At 43.7% G+C, this 25,274-nt stretch overlaps 2 protein-coding genes across 2 annotated transcripts in view; one reads left to right on the forward strand and one right to left on the reverse strand.

Annotated features, from left to right (window-relative positions):
* Positions 1–25,274, reverse strand: part of LOC128872763 (probable cytosolic iron-sulfur protein assembly protein Ciao1) — a 164,069-nt gene that overhangs the window by 116,159 nt on the left and 22,636 nt on the right. The gene's annotated exons all lie outside the window — the stretch shown is intronic.
* LOC128872769 (lachesin-like) overlaps positions 1–25,274 on the forward strand; it is a 48,471-nt gene that overhangs the window by 3,772 nt on the left and 19,425 nt on the right. The window contains exons 3-4 of the mRNA XM_054115786.1: positions 6,092–6,302; positions 7,188–7,315. Of these exons, the coding sequence (XP_053971761.1) occupies positions 6,092–6,302; positions 7,188–7,315 (339 nt within the window). The remainder of the gene's footprint in view (positions 1–6,091; positions 6,303–7,187; positions 7,316–25,274) is intronic.

Here is a 25,274-nt window from a genome sequence, read left to right on the forward strand (position 1 = left end):
CTTTTCTTTTTATCCAGCATTGAATCGCTTAATTTTAGTGAAAAAATTGAAAATCAACTTCGAATGTACGGCATCTTGTTTCAAATTAATTTTTTCCAAAATCCTTCGTTCAGGCACCCGCTAGACTAATCTATTTTCGAAATCTACCTTTGTTTTTATTTTCAGGTAAACCAGTGTAGAGAAATCTTGCTCACCGTAAACCTATGTTTTTGAATCATCGTCCACGTCATCGGCTGTTATGACGATATAAATTAAACGTTTCTTGAAACAAAAAATGTTTTCTAGTTCTTTAAACCATGCTTTATAATACACTTAATTGTTACTTATGGAAAGTATTATTTAATAACTGAAAAAAAATCATAATGAAATGTCGTTTTTCCTCTTCCTGACTGCGGCTAACCCCTTAAGTTATCACCGTGTTACGAAGCATTTAAGACTAATATTTTTATGCGACGTCTCTTAACAGCGCGCTGGGATAACGTTAATCATAGCGACGGGACTGTACAACGGCGGTATTTATCGGCTGTCAACAAGGTTGGAAATTCGATAATTCGGTGAAATGTGTATGCATATAATTCGTTGGCTAGTAGCTCTATAGAATACCGCGCACCGTGTACGAGCCACCCGTTAAGAATACAAATTAGTAAGGGTCTGAACAAAGGGATCACATCGCGGATAACGCAATCTGATACAATAGAAGTTGGCCCATCAGGGGGTAACTGTATAACAAGCTGGAACGAAAGTTTCGCAGTACGTTGGGTAAGAAGGTAAAGTTTCGTTTTTTGCATCGCTTGTTTGCAGGCTTGTTCTCGTATTCGTCGAAAGAATTGAAGTAAAAATTGAAGATTTCGCTCTTTTTTCTTTTTTCTTCTTTTTGTAATACGCACGGGCGAACAGTTTTTACGTCTCCCTTGAGATTTCCCTCTCGCCAACCATCGCACACGTACAGTCGAGGGATGGGCATAGTTTTCATTTGAATAAAAAAAAAAACTCCAAGTAAGCGATAAAAGATAAACAACTTCCGAACCGTTGTTTGTTCAGTTATAATTTGAAGTCTGTGCTACGTACTCGAATGTGTAATCAATTTAACTTCAATTAATTTATTTAGAGAGAAGCGTGTGTATATCGTTAATTGCGTTTTATTAGTATTATAGAAACGTAACCTCAATTTTAATTAGCCTTCGCACGGCCTGCGACTAACAAGGAACACCACCCAATTGACCGATCTCCAATTTTCATGAAACTTGGCACACGGATAGAGCATTAAATAATATTAAACACGTGTGCTTTCTATTGGCTGGTGATTACAACTACCCTCGCAATCGCGAACAGAGCAAATATTTGGAATAATTTTTTCGAAAAACAGCTATTTCGACTACGGTATTGCCGTGACCGGGTCAACAACGTCATCAAACGGAAATTAACAAAAAAAAAAAAGAATAGAAAAAAAAATTTGATTTTTCACCGGCGACTACAGAATTGGAATAAAAATTGCATCGAGTAATACGTGACACCGCAGTACATAGATTGCAGCCGATCGGATATTTATATCAAATCGACGTGATTGGTGGCGCTACCTGTGCCACTTCGTAAAATTTTTATTCGAATCCGTCCAATATTTCGATAAATTATTCTTCTACATGTTCTTAAACGTCTCGCTAAATCGCTTAATCGATGAAAAATGTCGGAACGTACCGTACACAGTTTTCCATTTTGTGTATCGTTCCTCGTGGAGCAGCATCGATAACGCTTAGCGCGCGTTGTTTTCAGAAATGGATTTTTTACCGTGGGGAAAAAATTTCTCGATGAAAAAGGATCACGTTATCCTGAAAAGCGAAGCAAGGCACGTAACAGCGTGAATGGGAAGAAAGATCACGCATCGCGGTAAATACTGGCATCGGTGCTCCGCGAAGCTACTTATGGCGGTGGGATCCCCCTGCATAATTTATCGAACGGTGCCTTTTCAAAGTCGCGTGTCTGCTGAAAGTTTTAAACGAACGTTAAATTTTCATACGAGCCACGGGGGCCCATCATGATTCGGCTTTAATTGCGAGTAACATTTTAAGCTCTACTTGAATTTTAAACGATCCGCCAAGGCTCGTCTGGCCAACTTGCGAAGGGTCCGACCGCTCGATAAGTATCCTCCGATCCTAGATTCCTGACGAACAGAGCAACTATTGCAAATTAAACGAACGCAGACCGATTCGCTTTACGGCAAACGCGATTAATTACGTTCACAGATCTTTTACGTTCCTAGACTTTTTGAAGTTGAGGTTAATATTTGTTCAGCAATATTTGGAAGTAATCGAAGAAAAAGTATCCACGCTACACGTATATAAAAACATATTTGCCACGTAACCAGTACCGAATAACGTAGCTTCCAAGTAAACGGCGTTCGAGTGTCATGCGACCTTGGCAAACAGACGTGCATCGAGGCTTCGACTGCCTTATGTATGCACAAACTTGGTCGATTCTTCGAATTTCGGTTGAATATTCCCGAGGCACGTAGTGAAGCTTACCATGGGAAATTCCAGAGAAGGAATCGATGTTCTTTTGCCCGACAGAGCAGAGAGCAAACGGTCGAGTACTGAAATGTGTGTCGCATCTGTTACTTCTTACGAGGGGTGTTTGATCCGTGAAACGAGCATCGGATATTAAAATTAACTCGGATTCGCGAGAGCATATAGATTTTAATCCCATCGCTAGCGGTTAGTGGCAAGGCTCCTTAAGCAAGTGGAATTTAAAGCCAACGTTGGAGTGTTTTCATCGCACACTGTTACCCGTGGTGGTCTCGTCTCATTAATATTCCTTTGTGAGCCGCCGTACCGATTATCGGTGCGTTCTAAATACTAATTTATAGCCTATTTAGATACGCGCGCGACAGGGCGCGAGTAACACACAATTTAACGAGGGGGCGGAGGGTAACAACAAATGGCATTAAACCATCAGCGCGCAATCAATGACACACGCTGAAGGCCGTGAAGTATGATCGTTTCACTGGACTCCATGACTACGTGTGCATCGTCTAATGCATATTCAACGCTCCTCTCCCAACACCTCTTCTACCCTCCATAAACACACGTTCGGCTCGATACCCGTGTGTGTACACGGGGTAAAAAGTTTTGTAACGACGGGGATAACGTTAATAATTATTTAGGCGACAACAATCGGTGTCCAAGCGACGTAAATTGATGTTTGCCAACGTATCATCTTCTTCCAGCAGTGTTTCTCAATCTCATTTCGCTCCAGGCATCCCGTTTATCTCCTTAACTCACTCCATCGTTACCGTTTTTTTTTTATTTTTATTTATTACACCATCGAACCCCTCATTCCTGAGCATATTGACAAATACATTGTAAATTAAATCAATCGGTACATTGTAGTATTACACAAAACTTAAACTTAGATGCGATTACTATATAAGCACAGTATACATGTTAGAGTATAACCATCGTTACCGTTAATCGCTAGAGATCGCCGCGCGTGAATCGTTTATTCGTAATATACGATATTAACAAAACAAAACATCGCCAGCTGGAATATTCGTCTTTAATACAACGTGTATCCGATTAACATTCTCATTGTACGCTTTTAATAACGCTAATGCTTTCACGTGAATTAAATTTCACATCAAAAGAACCGGAATGCATAGCCATGCGATGCTCTTTTTACATCGCGATGGGCTTACAAAAAAAAAAAAAATAACACCATAATCTCATTTAGAAAAATACGAAATTAAAGACTCTGTTCGGAAGTTTAACGCTCGGTTAATAAAATTGAGAATGAATTTGTTAAACTACGCGCACGCTTTTGAACGAGACTGGCGAATTTTAAACAGTTTGACAGGCTCGGCATGGAATTCGAAAGCTGGGGCTTAAACTTCAAAAGGGTTTTCCCTGGATCATTGTGAGATTATTTTTCACAAAATTGCAAAATTTCGATACCGGCTATTTTTTACGGGATTACAAAGTGTTCCGTTAATTGTGTTGCGGAGAGTATATCGTCGCATTATTGGCATTGTTTACTGGAATCCTTGCGGCGGATGGCGGACCTTTCGCTAACTTATCAAATATCCGGTTATAGCGTTGTAGGAACGCACAGAGTGCCACTTCTCCTCGTAAAATCGTGACGGTTACGAGTTTTCCATGACAGGTAGAATTTGATAAAGCCAGGTTTAACCAAACATGAACTGGGAAATCCTCGGAAAAACAATTTTGCTGTGCGACAGTGCGACGAAAATTGTTTTTCAATAATTGACGAAGCTTTCACGTGGTGTAGAAATTAATTCTGTAATTCTACATTCGATCATTTAAAACTTTAATTTAATTGGATAACCCAAGTGTCAACCCATTATGAACATTACATGCAGCGTACTATTTCGCTTATCGTTATTCTTCTACGATTATTAGAACTACTTGTTGTGCTTGTAATTTGTTAGAAGATAAATAAGAAGCAAAATTGTACAAATTGTAATGGCCGTCAGGTTGAGACCTACAGTCAGTGTAAGAAGTATTCGTACAGCGATCGATTTAAAAGAAAATTAATAAGAAAAAAAAATACATAAGAGGTTAACATTATAAATAATAAACTTTAATTTACCCAAATTCTACTCTAAAAATATGTAGGAATGTTGGTTAATTATTTCTTCCCCTAAAATTTACTAATAAAGTATTAGGTTGTCCAGAAAGATCGTGGCCAATTTCTAAGAGACATTCGAAAACACATTTGCATTTTAATATATATTTATCGAATTACATAGGTGTCATTTTGCTCCACAACCTTTTCGCATTTTAAGGGATGTATGCGTGTTATTTATTTTCAACCACATCGATAAATTCAGACCTGTACCACCTACCAAAAATCGACATGGACTTTCCGGACAACCCAATAAATATATGAAGTTTTATTTTGAATTGGTTCCTGTACGAATACTTGTTACACTCACTGTGGGTTAAACTAGAGTTACTAAAAGAAAATAATAATAAATGCAAAAGCAGTAGCCAGCAGTTGGATTGGTCGATTGCTTCTCCTGCTTCTAATCAAGTTTTATGGTTTCGTTGGGTAGCACGTTACGTTACACAGTACAGACGTAGCTTTATTCGCGACTCGTAAGAAGTACGGCCCACTGGGAGCCATGTGGCTCCCGTTGAGAAACACTGCGCTGGAACGCCGAATTAATTGCAGTTGTTCACGGTATCGTTGTCGCCCTGGTAACAGCACATTTCTTGCAGAACGTACGTGCACGTACGCGCCATCGACGCGAATCTGCATCGAGCGTTTTTCACGCGTCGGATAATACGCGAGAGAATAAATACGTTACAGTTATTTTTTTTATCTTTTCGCCGGGACACTGCATCGTGAATTTATACCGATGCTTCGTCTTCCGTCTGCGGAGGACGTTATTGTTCGAATTAAAGCGTGAAAATACGACGGCCTCAAAAAGCTGAAATTATTCGACACCGTGAAACGTCGAAAGAAAATAATCTGCGAGACCATCCCGGCACGTTGCGAGTATTATTTAACGTTGCGCCCGACAGACATCACAGAGGGTATCAACTTCAATCGTTATTCATTCAAACGCTAATCCTCCGACGCGAGTTCAATTTAATGTTTAAATGGATTCGCACGCAAAATTGTGCAGCGAGCACAAGTTGATCCGCTTTGAAAGCGCTTCGCGTCGATCCGTAAGAAATGCTTGCACTTCGGTCTTCCTTAAATAAATCATAGGCCTTAGCCACCTGTAGTCTTCGTTTAATCAAACTTACAGCTTCGCTCGAACAATTTCGAATAAACTTCTGCCTAGATGAAACGTATCTACGCGAAACCATTTATCCAGACAGTCGAATACAAGTGAATTGTATTTTGCGTGATAAATATTCCTTTCGAAGGTATCGTTGTTCGATAGAAAAGATTTCATGATATTTATCGATCGATACGATAGGGAAACAAGTCAAAGTTCGAAAGGGAGGTTCGCGAATCAAAAGAGGTTGAAGAATGACGATCCGCGTAAGAAAATAAATCAAATCGGATTGTTTGTAACGGCCAGAAAAGTTACTTTCGTAATAAATATTTCTTGTGTATGATCCAATAGGTGTCCTGGGTGAGACACAGGGATATTCATCTTCTAACCGTCGGCGTCGAAACGTACACCTCTGACCAAAGATTCGTGGCGTCGCATTTTCCACGGACGGAGGATTGGACGCTGCAAGTGAAATTCCCTCAGCCCCGTGATTCTGGAATCTACGAGTGTCAAGTGTCAACGACGCCGCCGATCGGTCATTCCATGCATCTCTCGGTCGTCGGTTAGTTCGACACCTTCTACGTTCTTGTTCTAACTCGCTGTTTGTTTTCGTTTCGCCTTCTTCCAGCGGAATCGTTCATTGGTCTTGTTTTCGCCGTCGTTACCCGTTTATTTTATTTTCTCCGAACGTCCATCAGGATTGCGTCTAACCCGACGCCGGGCGCTCTCGCGTTTCCCGGGAAAATCGAGCTTGCGTTACAACGGTTTTCCAATTCCGAATCTGCTTTGAATTTCAATCAAACCTGTTTTTTCTCTGGTTCCGTTGCCTGCAGCCAATTTGTGTGTTGTCCGTGACCCGGGACGAATCTGAGAATAATCAGAAGGACACGATAGCGCTCGCCAGTGGTGCGCAACCTTTTTTTTCGTCACCGTGAAACGATACGTTTCTAAGCGACGCGACGTACAATTTATTCAGTGACGGGCAAAAGTAATCGCGTCTTTCCGAGTCGCGATTACGAATACGACCGTGTTTTTAAAGGTTCGCAGTCACAGAAATTCTTTACCTCAAAGCCGACGTCAGATTCGTGTTCCTCGCATTAAAAAACTTAGAAAACCATGCTTTTGTCGAAATAAAATTTTTTTTAGAAAAGTTACCCTATCTAGGCTCTGTTCTACGGGCGCGAATTTTAATTGAAAATTTTTCATTTTTGATTTCGACGAATGCATGGTGTTCTAAGTTTCTTGGGGGTGAGGAACACGAATCTGAAGTCGGTTTTGAGGTAAAGAATTTCTATGGTTGTAAACCTTTAAAAATACGGTCGTAATCGCAGAAAAGTTTGCGAATACGATTTCAATCGTAATCGCAGAAAAATTTGCTATTACGATTTTGCCCATCCCTGAATTTATTTAACCTCCGCTCACAACAAATGTGTTTTTCTGTGTTTAGAGCCTGTGACGTCGATCGTCGGGGAACCAGAGATGTTTATAAACAAAGGCAGCACCATGAACCTAACCTGCGTGGTGCGTCACAGCCCTGAACCACCCACCGCCATTTACTGGACCCATGATCGCGAGGTATCGCATTTTTCTATCTCTCGATATTCGAATTTAATTGGAATGGAAGCGCGATGTCGCGCGACTCGAATATATTAACGACAGAGCGTGGTCGTTTGACGGGCGATTTTGACGAATCGCGTTTAACCGAGAAAGTTGTGCAACGGAACAAAATGGCGATAACGGCGAACGAAACTTTCCACGTGGGGCGTGTTCGTGTATCACGAACATTGTTCGCGACGCGCACGTTGAAGTAGTCGTATCGGCCACTTGATTAAATAATTTCACCTAACTAGGTTAAAGGAGTATTTGAGCAACGCTCGGCCAGGGTTACTTTTCAGACCTTTTTTTCACCACCGATAATGAATATCCCGTGTACGCGTGCATTACCGGATAACAGAGAGCTATTATGCTATGCGCACGCGTTCACGCATAGATATACGTACAAACATTTGAATTTGCGAATAGGATAGAAATTATTCAAGCCGCAGTTTATGAAATGAATTATTCAATTATTTCTCAAAGAAGCGGTTACCATGCAGCTGGCTGGCAGAACGAACGGTTGTATCTTTATAAATTTACATGCTCGTTGAATTTTGATTGCGTTGAAATTTCGGAAAATTTCCCGTCGACCTTTCGGACACTTCAAGGATATTCGGTACGCGGTACAGCAATTTTTATGGTATCTTTTATTTCGCTTTTTTTTTTTTTTATTATTGATATTTCACTTGCCATCGCTCGTTAAGTATTCATTGCGTTTACCGTGCCTTCTCTTCTAGCAGCTAGCGAGCCTTCAACTTCGACCATGTATCCGTATACACAGGGCGGGGCAATGCCAACGTAATCAACAGATTTCCAATTGGAGAATTCACTGCTAATGATACGTTAAAATCAGTAATTACCCTATTCAAATTATTATGGACTTGTTTGATAAACGACGTAAACGTATCAAGTGGCGGAGACAAAAGAGCATTTCACGTCGAATTAACGATGATTACGAATGATAATAATTAAGAGTGTAATAAATGCATGCCACCGATAAATAAACACTCGTCGCGGGATTTACAAACGACTCACTACGGATCCCAATGGGCACCGGGAATAAACGAATCGCGAGTTTGCAACAACCTTTATTAATGTAACAGATGTAAATTTAACAAGTGGAAGTTTCAACGCAACTGGTGCAACATGAATTTGCTTAAACAGACGTCAGACTGGAAGACTGACTGAACTGACTTTGGAACTTGAAACTAACTGCCGAGGAAACGCAATGGGTTTTGAAGGACTCCGAAAGTAGAGTTGGGCGAGGAGAGAAAACGGGGCAGGATTTCAAATGTTCATGGATACGAATATAAAGCGAACGACGAAAGTACTTATCATTTTATTTATACTATAGGTAATAGAATTTTTTATGTTAAATACACTCTTGACTTTATTATTCCGTTATGGTACTCGATCCTTCTGAAGTCTCTCGGTCTTGGCGACGCTTTCTACCTTGTAAAAATCCCCGCGAATAGTTTGGCCAGAGTTTAAATCAAGACCTCTCGGTGGCCGTAAATTCGAAAAGCACATTTCGAACGGTAAACGGATTACGCGGTATCGTACCTCTCTTTGAACAAGCTTATACAACTGCCAGTCGGAACACAATACGGACGTAATATTACTACGGTTCGCTCGTTATCGACCGCTGTTGTTATTATTATTGTAATAATTATTATTAAACCACTTCAACGCGCGTGTGTGGGCGTACAGACGAACGCGCCAGGGGGTAGCGTACGTGCATATGAAAATGATATCAGAACCTTAATTTCTTTACGAGGAATTTTTACTTAAAAATAATCGGTCGATTATCCTATTTGGTAATTTCCGCTTCTGCTTACGTTTCCGTTATCCCGTCTAACAAGTAGACATCGTCGAGGATTCCGCGAGCTCCGGGGCAATGAATAAAACTATCTATCCAGTCATTCGCGCCCTTTCCCTTTCCCTCGCCATTGTGCATCTTCCATTCGAACGCTCCATGCTACTTTTTTTTTTTTTTATTCTTTCTTTCAATTCTTTTGCACGTGCTCCCTTTTGTTTTCCATCTTCTCTACATTCTTTTCTACCATCCCGTCCTTGCTCCCTCACTTTCGACTTCCTCCTCGGTTACTCTTGCTCTCGTACCACCGTTTCTCCGTCTCGCTCCCTCTCGGCCAGCCGCATTGTCTTTCGCCGTCCATCCTTCTTAAGAGTGTCAGTTCTCTCTGCCAGGCCTCGCGCTTTGTGTACCACCGCGTCTGTCTTTACAATTCGCAGCAGTTCCACTGTCTTTCACATTTTTACCCCCGTTCTCTCTCTCTCGCGCCCATTATCTCTGTCACCTTTCTTACAACACACCCCCTCGCACTTTTCCGCCTATCCTTCACAGCATCGCACACACAATTTTCCAACGGCGTTCCACTCCGTCGTTGCCGTCACCCACGCCCTCTCGTTTTCATCTTTTCTATCCGCCACCCTTTCTCGTCCCGTTTCGCTCCGGTCTATCGGCACCGGCGTAGCGATGGGATCAAAACCAACGCGAACTCGTGCATTCGAATATCAGTTCCGTCGCGCGAACATCGCCTCGAACGCTATCCGAAAGAAACAATATCGCAAAAAATTGGCGCCGAAAATTTGGCAACGATCGAGCAACCCATTCAACGAATGGAAGCCTTTCTTATACAGCATTCCGCCGTCTATCTCTCGAATCAGGTATCAGTGCTACGAACAATTGAACATTCTGGTCAGGTAACCGTGGCTGCGCGTGAGGCGGATCAGTCAGAACGCGTCCAGTCCAGTGGCGGCCAAGGCACGATAGATTTATCAACGTGAAACGTGTACTTACTCATGTAGGTGAAAGCACTACGTTCTTGGTGCAATTTATGAAAAAGCACACGCGTCACGTTGCACGACATTAAATCTTTCTACCCGTGACATATCGAGACTCACCCGACGTGCTTTTCGAGCAGAGAGGCCGAACGCCGCTTCCGATACATGAATTCTCTCCCGAAGAGTTACGGAGTGCGAGATGCTAAGAGGCAGTCTTCTTCCTCTTTCGCTAGTCAGAGGTCAAGGGGTTGGCGACGCCCGCCATTCTTCTTAATACTACTTTGTCTTACGTAACTTCAACGTTGTTTTAATACCAGGCTTGCAGTATCTCTTAACTCTCGCGTCTGTTTGGTTGGGATCTGCTGGTCCTTTTTATAACTCTCGAGACTTAGCAGAGCATGAGACACGCGTTACGTCGGCCGATGGACGTGTTTCCTCGAAATAGAAAACTCTCGCCTCGTCGTCGATGCCTTCGTTAATTCGGCGACCGTGTTTGCGAGGAGCTAATCCACTGCGAATACTATTCCTAAGTGCCTCTAAAGAGGTTCGAGTCTACTCGTCCACCGTTTCTGTTTCTCGAAATAACTGTATGGGCACCGAATCCTGCCGGGCTGAATAGAACTCACCTGTATTGTGTTTCGGTCCCATCGCTACTACAGAGCCTCCTATCTCTTCTTTGTCACTCCATCGCCAGGCTCCTCTTCCATTCCGTTATTTATCTCGCCTGGTCCCCTCCAGACTCTCCGTGGCATTGTATCAGAGTCCTGATCCCCCGCAGACAGTCAACACCTGCAGTACACCCTCTACTCCATCCTGCTTCTTTCGCAACCCCTTCCCGGTGCTTTCTACGTTCACCTTTATCTCTTTCGTTTTTCTCCCCCAAGGGTCTACTATTTCAACCATTCTCCTCTCTACCTCTACGCTCCGTTTTTTGTCTTTCGATTATTTTTTTGCCTTTCCTTTTTCCTCTCTTTCTTCCTTCCTTCCTTCTTTTTTTTTTTTTTTTTTTTTTTGCGGAACCATTTTCCCCAGCCACCGGCAGGGATGCGCCGGCAGCGTTTCATTCATCGCCCATCGGCTCACCAACGTTGTTTTCCACTCCTTGCATTCGTTTCGCCGCGCTTGTAATCGCCTTCGATCGAAAACTAAACGCTCGTTTCGTGTGGTCTACCGTTACCCTCTGTGGCGATCCGAAACAGGTAGGACGTTTCCAGCTTGATTCGCGTTTTCAAGCCGTTCGCGATACCTGTTTCTCGCGTTTCGCCTAAGATTGACCTAAAGATTTAACGCACGTCTCGTACGAACGGGACATTTTTCGAGATTCCTGTTTCGTTCGGAGCTTTCGTTTAATGGACAGAGACGAGGGATGAGAGCCAGGGTGGAAGAACTGTATCGTGCAAAAGGGCGAAGTTCAGGGGACGCGAGGCTCTTGCACGGTGTAACCCAATTGGATGGAACCTAACCCGTTTTGGATGAGGAGCTAGGCGACTAGAATTTGTAATGCAAATTACGTTTCATTTGATATGCAAATAAGAATTGATTTAAACATGAGGTATTGTAGGATACCGAAGTTATCGAGTTTACTCTTGTTAGCAACGTTTCTTCATATTATTTTAAACAGCGCTGATAAAGATGCATCCTGGTCTCGGTAGATCGACCCGTATTTACCTAGGAGCAAATGGAGTCGACCGCTCGCTCGTCCCGTAAAAACTGTAGCAACGGTCGCGTCGGTATAAATCTGTTCCTTTTTTTTGTATCCTTCGGCGTCGACGCAGCGTTGAAAGCTATCGGCTGATGAACGGGACGTTTTTCGAAGCTTCGATTTTGGAATCACCTCGAGTGCCCTTGTCACGGCGGCTTTGATTGCTTCGATGTCATCGTGTCACGGGGTCCTTTTCATCGGCATTTTCAGTATTCGAAACTGAAAATAATCATATCACCTGTCGCCGTCGAATCCAAAAACTAGTTTCCCCCTCTGAGCTGTCTCCGACCTTCCGTAATCCCACGTAAACCCGAGTTCGCGTCTATCGACATTTTCAAACTTTGATATCGCCCTTTTATCAGCGCGTGTCAGCATGTTTCTGAAGCAACAGCATCGCCAAAGAAACTATCTGCCGCGACAACGGCAACGGAAACGTTGTAGTTTCTCACCATGGTACGGTCATAGTTGGAAGCCTATGTTTATTCTACATGTGGGTCATTCCATGCCAAATCGATCACTTTTGTACCTACACGGCGCCAGGAATGTCGTTCCAATTGAAATATGTTACTGTCCACGCGAAACTAGGGGAGGTTTCGCTCGTCGTTTTGCTATTTTCGTAATTCTTTAAAAAATATTAAATTGGCCTAAAGAATTTTTCTTAGACAAGAAACTACAGTCGGTCCCATAAATATTCGTACCCTTTATGTGTAATTTGTTTAAAATTCATTTGGTAATATCAAAAGTATCATTCGATTCAGTGAAACTTCTTCGATCTTTTCCTATCATTCGTGCAAATTCAGAGACAACCATCACCGCAAACCGACCGAATTTTTTTGGCCAACCTAATATTACCTTTAAACTTGCCAGCTTTTGTACATTTTCACGTAACCGTGATTTTTCGAAAGAAATTTTTATTCCCGCGACCGTCGAACCGACTTTGGACTTTCGAAGAATGAAAGAGGCTCGCGTGTCGAGGAACGCTTCAAATTCGACGGTTTCCTTCCATAGGTCGACGAGCCTCGACGACTATAAATTACAAGCCCGAGGTCGACCAACCAGAAACCTTCCCTGTCTTCTTTCGGATACTTTCCATTCCTTTTCGTGACTTCTCACTTGCATTTCCGTTTCCCTGACTTGCCCTACATGCATCTCCACTTCTCCCGTAATCCCTTCCTGCAACGTCTTCGTATAATGCCCGACTAACCACACCCAATTCCTCCTCCGCGACTCGGATTCCACCCGTCCATCGAGAACTTTACTTTTCCACGCTTCGAAGAACTAATCCAGACGTCGAATGTTATTCCAAATAATAACGGGCCCGCACTTACTACCCGCGCGTCCAATTTGCTCGTTTATCTCCTAGCAACAGAAATTGAGTTCTATCATCGCCCCGGCAGACTATGCATGCATTCACCCCCGTCGTCTTTCGCAATTTTCTCTACTTTCAGTGGCGCCGGTGCAACCATTCCCCGTTATTCTCTTATTCAGTCTCTCGATATTGTTCTTTCTATTCAACGAGGCAATGAATCAATTAGCCAATAAAAAAGTTTCTCCTCGCACCTTTTCTCGTTTCCCCCCGCCTTCATCTTTTTACCTTCTCGAACTTGGTCCATTTTTACTTCTCAACCCGTCCTTCCTCGTTTTGTTGTTTTTCTTCTCTCCTTCCTTGCTTTCCCGACGCTCCTCGCCCTGTTTCGCGCAGTTTCCTCTAGAACAGCGTCTCTCAGTCTGTTTTGTTCCGCCCTTGATACCCAGGGGGTCCGAGAACACGCCGCTGGGTGTCGACGAGCTCTCCGAAGACAAACGAGGACAGGGGAGGATTCTAGGATTTATTTTCTTCTCGCTACGTTCAACAACGTTTGTCATTGCGAACGACTCATTTTACTAATTGTGGCGGTGGGCTTTAGACGTCTGCAGGAGTTAAGACTTCGTCGTTGTACCACGTCATCTCCATTTATAAAGCGGCGAAGGGACTGCGTTAGCTTTTGGAACGTTCTACGAGCCTTGTAGTACAAGGTACAGATGTTTAGCCGGTTCGATTCCTAGGCCGATCGCACACGGGCGCAACTCTGAAACTAGTTGCACGCGACTAGGTAAAACAAAGAATGCAAACGGTTTGGAACACTAATTTCAAATCGGTTGCGCCCGTGTGCGTTCGGCCTTATCGTCTTGGTTGCAATTTTGACAAATGAACGTAGCTAGGGTCCACGTTATTACGGTCCGCGGTATAATAGCCACAGGCACAGTAAAACAATCTTGAAAAAATTGTTTTAAAATATATTTAACGTTCACGCCGATACCCCGTTCTACTTTGATGGATTTGTCGGAAGTTTGAGAGTCCCTGTCGCGGAGTATTCAGTCTCCGCGCGCACAGTGGCGGTGCAGCCGTGCAGAACGATCGAATAGTTCGCTCGACGATCCATGGAGACTTATGAATCAATTTTTTAATCACTCGATTACTCAGCCGCGGTGTCTCCATCCGTCTTCTCCCCTTCCGATACCGAGCCCCGTCTCCGTGCCTATTACGTCCCCGGGTCACTTCGTTAAACTTCAACGCGAGCCCGGACCAACTTTTTCTTATTTTCCCGACTCTATTGCGCTTTCGGCGACGATCCTTTGTTAGACCCACCTCCCGCCCGAACGGGAAAAAAATGATCATCCGTAGTCATTCACGGTCCCCCTCGAAGCGTTAAATTCATTAAAACGTTCTCGCCGAAAGTTCTTACCTTCCATAGTAATTGAATTGACCATTACCGAAACCCCATTAGGTGGCATTTTTGGTGGTATAAAGTTGGACCCAGGCCCTTTAGTGGGAACGGCCACCTAATGGAAACTCGATTAACCGCGCAGTCGGTGTAATATGGAAACTTGTAATAGAATCGAAAGATTTTTCGAACCCGAACCAGAGAAATGGAAATAACGTTACGCCGTGGCGTATCTCGAGCTATAACCCGATATTTCTTTATTCGGCTGACGATGATATATCTCGTGCTCGTAACGCCAACAAAAAGCAGACCTTGTACGTCAAAGTCACGGTTGATTTAACTTCGGATTTTTCTAACGTATCTCCGGACGCGTAACCGTTCGCTTTTAATTTTTTGCGGCCCGTACAATCGCCCATGGCCGTTTCCGACACAGGCTTTTGTTGCTAGCCGTGCTTTAGGGCGGTTCGGTTCGCCATCGAAACGAATCAACGATAAACGAATCGTCGGAAATTGTTGACGCAGTTTCGCGAAATACCTTGAAACTATCGGCGCTTACAAACGTTCCGGGAATCTGTTCAGCGCGTAGCGTAAACGCGCCTCCGGAGTTCGGGGAATGGGATCAATGCCCCGCGATCGAAAGTGGCCCACGCGCGGCCATGGCGTTCGAAATTTCACCACCGAGAAGATTAACGCGTTCCGATCGGACGCGGGTCACCGATTGGGGTCGCGATACTAAACTCCCGCGTGCCGGTTCACCGGGCTACGATACTTCATCGCGAAGGGTCAGTCAGGGTCGCGCTACTTGACTGCTTCAAGGGACGATAGACCGCCGTAGATCCTGATAAGAGATCCGAGCAAGATGGAGTGCCACGCTGCCGAGTACTAATGCAGTGACGCTTCGGTTAAAGATAGGGTTCAAGCATGGGTACTCGAGAAATTGAATCGAACTCGTGTTTACAATGGTCTGAGCCCTCGGGAGCTGTAGCTATGTTTGGTTGTAGGGAAAAGGTAATGGCAAACACTTCGCGGTACGGTAAAGTCGCTTTAAATGCACTTTCTCTACGACAAATGCACAGAAACCATCCCCACCACCGGTAGGTATACTCTTTGTTGTGGTCGGCAAACATCAGAAAATATCAGGTTGTCCCAAAAGTTTCTTCAAGACAACTTAATATACAAACTCTACGATAAACGCACGAGTTTACAGGCGATCGTTAAAATATGGCAAATGTTTATACGTACAACCTAATTTCTTAGATGTTAATGTCGTAACAGTAATGGAGCAAAACGAACCATACGCGATTCAATAACGTAACATTAGACATAAAATATCGCGTATGTGTTACTATTTATGGAAGGAACTTTTTGGGCAACCTAATATACGAACTCTACGATAAACGCACGAGTTTACAGGCGATTGTTAAAAAATGGAGGACGACGAATTGGTACCACTGAATAGTCCGACACAACGTCGAGCTATATTACTATCGAACAGTCTGACCCATTAACTGGTCACACTACTTCGCTGCAAGTGGTACGTGGCACTGCGATTCTCTGTTGATCCAGGTCGCGTTAACCGTGTGAAATGGTGATGAAATTTCATTTGGTTTATTTTTCCAATACTCCGGCGTCCGTCTCTACGGTGCGATTAGAATTTTTCGCAATTTCGCGAGACGCGAGCGGATTAAAAGAAACACTCGGCTAATTACAATGTGTCGTGTCTTCCGGGCTTGAAATTTATATCCAGGGAAGACTGTTTTCGAGGGGACTACGTTACCGTCAACGTTTCAACGAAAGCCACGCGCGGTCGTCGCATGCGTTAAGCATTCCGTTTCTTGCTTAACGTTGCAACAACCATTACCCAGCGGCGTTATTAATAGTTGAGCACTTGACGACGGCAAATAAAAAAAAGTTACCCTCTGGTTCTCCGTTTCCCATGAATATTCCGAATATCGTTAAACCGTGCTCGTCTGTTTGCCGGCAGCTCAAAAACGGCTCTGCTGCGTGAGCAAATTTACCTTCCAGGGAACCGTTTCTTTATTCTTACTAATTAAAAACATCGACGCCGACCCGACGCCACGGCATCGTCGAGTCGCGTGGAAATTGAATGAAATGAACACCGATACCACGGTATATAATTCCGTGTACCCGCCTTTTCCTCCTTCCGCATCTCTTAATTAAATTGAAGGTGCAAGAATTTCTTGTATGACAAACATCAAACTTAATTACATTCAATTTGCTCCGTCGTCGATGAAATTATTAGTGCCATCCTCGCGACTTGTACGCGTACCAAGAAACGAAAGCAGAAACCGACCAAATTTTCTTATCGTAATCTGTCGCGTTCTTCGGACGCTACAGAGTTTAAGAATCGATGAGATCGTGGAAACGGAGAGTCTCCGATGCTTATACACTAGCGAAGTAGTGTCCCTGAGCTAAAGAGGCCAAAAATTTCACGGTAAAATTAGAGGACAGTTAAAACATTTACGGACTTCGCTCACACGTAAGAGTTGGAGAAATTGAAAATCCAGTGGGAGCTGTCCATATTTTGTAAGGTTATTTAATGCATTAATACCAGGACTACAAATTTACTGCAATATTTTTTCTCATTCATTCTCCGAAATCTACGTTAGGAGTGGTATCGTTGATTTCCCTGTCCTCATTGACTTCGTCCTCCTTCATTGGTTCGTGACGCACTAATTGTAAGAACCAATTGACCCATTTCACCCATTTCATCCTCTCACAGCGGTCTTCACCCTACAACGGGACAGGAATTTCGGCTGGTTCGAAAATAAAAAGATTTTCAATCTTAAAAAATGTCTCCTCCTCGAAATCGGTCTAGTTCGTTGTCCTTCCCAGGTTAAATCGTCGCAAGCCGACGAAATCGAGCATTAGGGAAGCACGTTAGCACGGTCGAGCACTCGTCGGAAACAGGGGATAAAAAATTTCCTCTTTTGATTTCCCGTTTCACCATGAATATTCCTCGTGTCGTTGAATCGCGGTGGTCTGTTTGCAGGCGGCTCAAAAAAAACTGTTCCGGCTGCGCGGGCAAATTTGCCGACCCGGGAAACTTTTCTTTATTCTTACTAATTAAAAAACACCGACTCCCCGGACCCAGGGTCGACAGCGGGGAATATCCAAGTCGTTTAAAAAGGGGCGAAATGAGCACCGATACCGCAGCGATGCAAATATACCGTCAGAGGGACCCGGGGTACGCGCGCGCAGAAACGTTCGTTCGCGCGCTTAACGAAAACAAACAGCTCTTTTTAAGCACACAGACAGGGCGAGAGAGAATGCCACGGTGTGTTTCATCGCTACACGGCGGCAAAGAGGCGATGTTTGCCGTGGAAAATTCGCGAAACGATACGTTTCGTTCGCGTGTCACGATGATTCGCGAGCACGTTAACGAACTGCAATCATCCACGCCTGCAAATTTTCCAATTACTCTTACCGCATCTCGCGTGTATGATTTTTCATCGAATTCGAAGCGAACGGACGCCCGCGCCTCCAAAATAAACGTCACGGTTTGCGAGCGTAAGCGATGGAAACGCGCGCGTCAACAATTTTCGTTTTAACCCGAAGCTAAAGGAGAGGAGAGGACCGTTTCGAACTGTCAGCGCGAATGACATGGAAATTATTAACGCATTCGAGCACCGGAACGAGATCGCGATGCTCCGACCGGGGAGGGAGGAGGGCCTGAATAGTTTACACGACAATGACATTCGTTACGAGCTCGTCTCCTGCTTGAATTTTCCGTTCTCTGGAAACCCCCTTTAATAATTCGTCGCCGCAACCAACGTTGTCGATCCGGGATCGGATAAGATCGTGAATCTCGGAAATTATTGTTACAACGGGTTCCGTCCTCGCGACTTTGCAATCCCGTTACGGCGGAGTAAATGAAACTCGGAACAGAGGAAAGACGCGGGAACAGAAGGAACTGGATATATTTTAGCAAGGGGATAAAGTACACGGACCTAATTATAAGAATATTTTCAAAGTTAGCTGCTAAGCTCGCGGCTTATTACAAATTTCCAAGTCCCATCTGTTCTCGGATCCTCCTCTGTAGTATCTAATATTCCAAAGGAAGAATAACGAAACAACAGTTAGGACACGGAGATAAGGAAGAAAGGAAAGAAAGCAGCTCGCATCGAATTAATTTATCTTAGACTTACCGTAACGATATCAGAAAGTATGTAAGCTCGATCCATTCTCGCGGCTCGCCGTGAACAACGAATGGCCCTTGGAACATTTTTAAAATCGAGAGAATAAATGGCAATTGGAATATTTTAGCGAGGTGGCTGAGCACGCCGGACCAGCTAATTGTCAGAATATTTTCAAAGCTACAACTGCCCTAGCAGCTTACTAAAGTTCCTCGGGTCCCATTTATTCTCAGACCCTTCTCTAATTACACCGTCTCATATTCTAAAGGTGGTATAATGAAACAACAGTCGGAAGTTTAACTATCTTCGCCTCGTAATTTAGACACGCGTAAAAGGAATGGACGCGAGGATGGTGGGAGAGCAATTTATATCGGACGAAATTCATTGAAATACACCGGAGTTATCGTAACAATATCAGAAAATATCGCGAGGATAAGTTTCATCCATTCTCGGAGCGAAGCGAAGACGGATGGAACTCGGAGCATCGCGGACGCGCCGGAATAGATGAAAACTGGAATATTTTACAGGATGGAACGGAGAATATTTTCAAACTTACAACTACCTCCCAGCAGCTTGCTAAAATTGTCCAAGCTCCATCCATTCTCAGATCCTTCTCCGTAATATCTTATACAGTCGCATCCCGAGTTATGGCTTCTCGACTTACGGTTCCTCGAATCTCGAAATTTGCTATTTGTCCGAATAGAAAGAAAAAAAAAGAGAAAAGAACCCAGCACCGCCAACACCCACCTGAACCATCAAAGTCCATCTCCAACATCAACATTCCGCTCAAAGACCTACTTCCCATCGTTGATTTAGGAAGTCGATTCAAACCTCTTGCAGGAAAGCGTTTAACCCTCGATAGCTCGGATTACGGTGTAGATAAACTCGATTTACCAATGACGAATACGTAGAATTGTATGAAAGAATTTCCAACGGTCTCGTTACACGTTAACTTTAATTTAATAAACTCGTTACATTCGCGAAACTTCGAAAGTAAAATTAACGAGGTTAAATAATCGCGTGCACGCGACTGCGCGAACAATTTTTGCACGCCTTGTTACCGTGGCAAAAGGGCCGGGGGAAGGGGGGCGGGGGTGGTCGCTTTTTTTCGAATGATAAAATAATCAACGGTAGCGTGCAACAATTTTGCGTGTCGCGTCCCGTTTTGCAGCGCGTCGTATTTTCCAGAAACGCAGCTCTGAATCGACCGAGTATCGCGTGGATCTCAGACGCGAAAGGGTCGAGTCTTTTTCAAACATAATTACGCCGCGCACCTTTCACGTATTTTCATACCTGCTGGATCTGTGTGTCTTTCAACGCACTCGGCCCCATTCCGCGGGCATTTTTCTACCTCGTCGCGCCGCCCTTGCCGCTCTGGCTTCATTCTTTTGATTTATCTACTCACTGTCACGCCACGTTTTCCCGTTCTGTTTCGCGCGAATGTTTAAGTTAACGACCCTGTCAGTTTCGTCGCACTTACCTTTTGTGTCCATTTTTTTCTTTCCGTCCCTCCGCCGCCAACCAGCCGGGATCGGACCTCGAAACGCCGCGAATCGTCTCGTTAGATTCGCGACCGAAAACGCGCGGCGCGGGGTACGATAAATTTTTTAGCGATCCCAATCGCGCACATAAATTCGGCAAAAGCTTCTGGAATGTTGCGAGTTTCCCCGCGAAGACTAATGTCTGCCGCCGGCGACTCTCGCCCCCGAGAGTTTTCGGCGCAATAAAAGCTTTCAAACTGGTTTCTGCCCCGAGAAATTTTCAATTCAGCATTTTATGTATCGGGTCGTTAAACAAAAATGTCCATCTGAGCGCTCCGGATATCGGACGCTTCGCGCAATTTATTTTGATACGGAGGAATTTGAATGCGAATATTTCATATTTCGCGAGCGTCTACGTTTAATATTTACTTTCATTTCGTACAAATTTCATAACGCCGCTCCTATATATATATATGAATTTCGGTAACTCGTAAATGATATTTTTATAAGTATTTCAATTTTAGAATTGGACGAGTAGGTATGCGACGGCATAAGTTAAAGTAATTCGAGTCAGTTAAACGTCGGCCGTTCGGTAACCGAAATGAAAATAGCTCGCACGAACGTTCGATTCTCTATTTTTACCGTAGGAGTTATAAAATGTTCAGATTTAATTTGATATTTCCCCGCTGGCTGGAAAAATAAGAAAAATTTCAGAGAAGTTTCTTGGAAAGACTTCGGGGAAATCTTCCTTCCCGCGAGTCATTAAAACGATTACCTTAAAGGATTGCCCTCACACGTTTACCCAAAAACATCTTCTCCCCGCGTTCAATTAAAAATATTACCGTGAATTTTCAATTTTCGTTGCGAGCTCCGTTCCGTTGTAGATAGTCGGAATTTTTGCGACTAAATTGTTCATGAGAGCCGTTGAGAGGGAAAATTGAATTTTCATCAGGGCGGATCCGTTTCCTTTGGCCTGGGTATTTCTGTTGCCGATCTTTTATGCCCCGCAGCTCGTCGGTGTCGTCCTTTGTGCCCTGAGACCGCCATCATTCCTTCGTTCGTCCTTGCACGCATTCCGCCTCACCGACTTCTCTATTCCCTTCCATCGTGGCGTCAATTGTCAACCGCGTCTCTCGCAATTGCTCTCTCGGTTCGTCTTATAGAAAATTCCGCGAGCCGTCGACCAGGAGGTCACTTCGCAAAATTGAACAATTTCCATAATTTTTGTTGTAATATTAGGTGCGGAGATTAATCCAGTGCCTTTATATTCAAATATTTACAATTCTAAACATGTAGGAATCCAATGACTTTAAAACGTATTGCAGTTTGACAAGGAATTATTCATTGTCTGACATTTACAACTGTCTCGAACGAACTGAACTCCGAATTCTTACAAACAAATCACACCGCGGTCCCACGCAACCATTCCATTCACGGATACACTCACACACTTACCCTCATATTATATATCACACTCTTACAAACAGATATATTTACTCGTAATTTTGGTAAAAGAACGAAAACATTCTCAATCCGACGATCATTGCAAATCATACGCAATATTTATCCTGCGGCGCTACGGTCACCGTAACATTTACATTACCGGATAAATCTTCCTATACAAATTAGTACACAATATAAATAAATAGCAACAGAATTCTATGTAAAATTTCAAATTAAAACCGCGCATACTTCTTTCGATAAAAAATTACGAAGGACCCCGCTTATCTGACGCGAAGGAAAGCAATCCCTCTGAATTAGACCAACAAGTGATCGAATACAAAGGTGCAGAATGAACGTCTGCGCCTAATGTATTGGTAATCGACGTGTTAACTTGGAAACGAGAAAAAAGACTGGTCGGATGCGCGCTGGTACGAGCCTCGAAGAAATCTGAATAGTCATGAACGACAGTTTAGCGCGAGCACGGGGGTGTTCAACATATAACACCCTTACGTCCTACAAGCAGGCGGAAGTAAACCCTTTCCGCTTGGAAATACCAACCTCGAGCTCGACTCGCCTTGTTAGGCATTCCACGCCGTGTATCGACACAATGGAAAACGCCTTTTCGCGCCTAAAAAGACACGCGGCGAGCGCCGGCTTTTCTACGTCGTCGTCGTCGTCGTCGTCGGGGACTTTTACGAAGATTAACTTCACCTACTTCCCGTCGCTTTTGGCGTCTAGGGGATGTCGACGGAATCGCTCTGGTTATACTATTGACGTCTATGGGACGGTCAATCCATTAGCGCAGCGGTTCCCAACCTTCTTTCCATTTGTGCCCGTCGGGCCATTTCACGCCCAATCGATCACTCTCGCGTGCGATGTCGGGGCTTCCGTTCGAATTGATTTTGTTGCAATTCATTCTATAATAGGAGGGGTTTCCGTCATCGTTTGACTTTTCGTGGATTTATTTAAAAAACACAGCCTCTCGAAACTCGAGTTCGCAGATGAATTTTTATCGCGGCAGGTGTCGAAGATATTTAGTTCAATCTGTTTTTGTTGCAATAGAAAAGTATCGTTTCGTTACTTGAAACTGGATCAGCGACAGCATCATTGGAAGTATGATTATCGTAAAATCTCGAAGCCACGCCGACGAGAAGAGCTGAAGTTTGGCTGGAAGCATCTCCAGCTCGCGAAGCTCTTCCGAAAAGTGCCAGTGAAACAATAAAATCCGTACGTGCGACGATTGAGAATGTTATTGTGAATATAGAGTGAAAATTTCGAGTCAATCGAATAAATCTTCCTCTGAGAGATTCACCTCGCTGCGCTCGAAAGAATCGATTTCCAGAAAAACGCGCTCAAAGTTCCAATATCATCCTCGATTATTCGAAAGTTAAAATGGAATTCGTGCAATAGAATAGCTCCGTTCGAAATGGAGCTCGTGCGGGATACGCGAGCTTTCTATGAATAAAAAAAAAAAAAAAAAAAAAAAAAGATTGCTATTTATTCTTTCGTATTTTCGAAGTTTAAATTAAAAGACCCGATTAAATCGGATTAAAAACGGGAGTCGTAGAAAGTACGAATTTGAATATTTACAGAAAATTATCCCGGTCGGAACGAAATATTGTACAAAAGCGTCGTTGTTTCAGCAAGATTCGCTCCTGTTAAAATTTTCGGCGGGGGGAGTTTCGAAGTTCCTATCGAGCGGACGGAATTAAAAACGAACCTTTTTATTTCTAACGAGCGATAACGGGAAAGTGAAATATGTAGCGTAATAAATGAGCGGAAGTTATGCCTTTGTACCGAACGTAACGACGGCGCTGGTACTGTAGCCAAACCGAGTTAGCCTAACTTGCTAACAGTCCCTTGGATGTTGCAACCTAATTGGTGCGCCGTGAAATCGCAATCCGATGCGTGGGTCGATCTTCTCGTGTCTCGTTACTGTTTCCACGCCGAAGTAGTTAACTCCGATAGTTTTGCTATTATATTTTGGGACGCGTACTTCGATCGTAGTTGATTTCGGTCTAAAGGTTGTTCATCGAGTTCCCCGAACAATACTTCAACCCGAGCGAAAAATACCAAGTATATACGGACAATCATCTCCCGATAGAGTTACAAATTTCAATCAAGAGCTGCTGTGGTCCACCCTGTATTCCCGTCGCGACGGGAACAAAAGGGACGAAGCGTGCGGTGAAATTCATTGAACGTCGGCTTCACAGGCGCGGTATGAAAAGGCAGACGCGCGCGTTAACGCGCAACACGTTGAGGAACACCGTGGCGGGCGAGGAAGGGAAAGTTGCGAGAAAATGTAACTGTCAATATACGGAACACTCAGCCACTTGCGAAATCGGAGAGCACTCGACGTTCGACGGGATCGTCGTCCTTTCAGAGATCTGGAGATCCTGTCGTTGCCCCGTAACCGCATCGATTCGTTCCCAGACCCGTCTCTTTCCCCTCGAGCTCTCGCATAAAGGGAACGTCTCGATACCTCGAGATCCTTGGTGTTTACCGTGATTATTTTTCGTTCAACTTGCCTGCTTCAAAGCTCGGCTCAATGTTCCCGTAAATAAGGGGATACTTTAACCTCCTCCTCGGGTTACTTCCGAGCGGTCTGCGAAAATAGCCGGTCTGTGTGCACGGAGTTTCGTGGTCGATTTCTTCGGAGTCGTACCCGACGTTCGACCATTGAAACTGGAACGACCGATTTGTTTCCCGGCGCGAGCGATTTTGTTGCGAAGGAACTCGGAACAGGCTCGAGTCGTCATTTTCTTGGACTCGGTTTAGTTCAAGAAATACAGAACGTACATAAAGCTAATGAAGAGTGTTCTGTCGCTGAATCTTTTAAAATTCGTCTTCTGTGGCTAATATTCTCTGTATTAATTGTTCGATAAACTTTGTTTATTTCTTCACTGCATTATTCATTTATGACGTACTCCGGTATGAAAAACGCACAAAAAATATACACAACGAACGTAGAATTATATTCTATTATTGTATCGTATATCTCTTTATTGCGTAACAAATTATTTTGTTATAAACACATTTCCTTTTCACAATGTTCTTTGCTTATATCTAGCTCCTTACTCTATTTACTTATATTCTACGCGACGCTGGTTGTTCGACGGTTTACAATAATACTGTTTTATTTTGATTCTATTATTCAACATGACAATATTAATATTTCGTCTTGCATATATCTTTGTGTTTACCGTATACGTGGCATATCTATTTGCACCACGAATTGTACCCCCGGTTTAATTATCAAATTCTAATGAGACGGTAACCAAAGTGTAACTTGGGCAGCCCCTGTTTAAATTAAAATTTGGAAGGCAGCAGCTACGAGATAATGGTTCTGTATTTTTTGAACAAATTCCAAACCAACGGTACACGGCCTACATCATATTTCAATTAAACGAGAATCCTTTGACAACGACCGCAAAAGAGTGATCGATTGTGGCACGGAATGACCCACCGATTATTTTTGTTTCACGCGCAACGATTCAAAGAGGCGAACGCGTTCTCGCCGCTATTTTATTTCGCGACAGCGCGTCGCTCCGCAGTCGTTATTAAACAATTTTCCAGCAAAGTAGAGGCCGCAGTGCTGTGTCTATTTATCCTTCCAGCGAGTTCTAACTCTGTGCAGTTTTAATC

The sequence above is a fragment of the Hylaeus volcanicus genome, chromosome 2 (genome assembly GCF_026283585.1).
Source record: "Hylaeus volcanicus isolate JK05 chromosome 2, UHH_iyHylVolc1.0_haploid, whole genome shotgun sequence".
In the NCBI taxonomy this organism is placed as follows: Eukaryota; Metazoa; Arthropoda; class Insecta; order Hymenoptera; family Colletidae; genus Hylaeus; species Hylaeus volcanicus.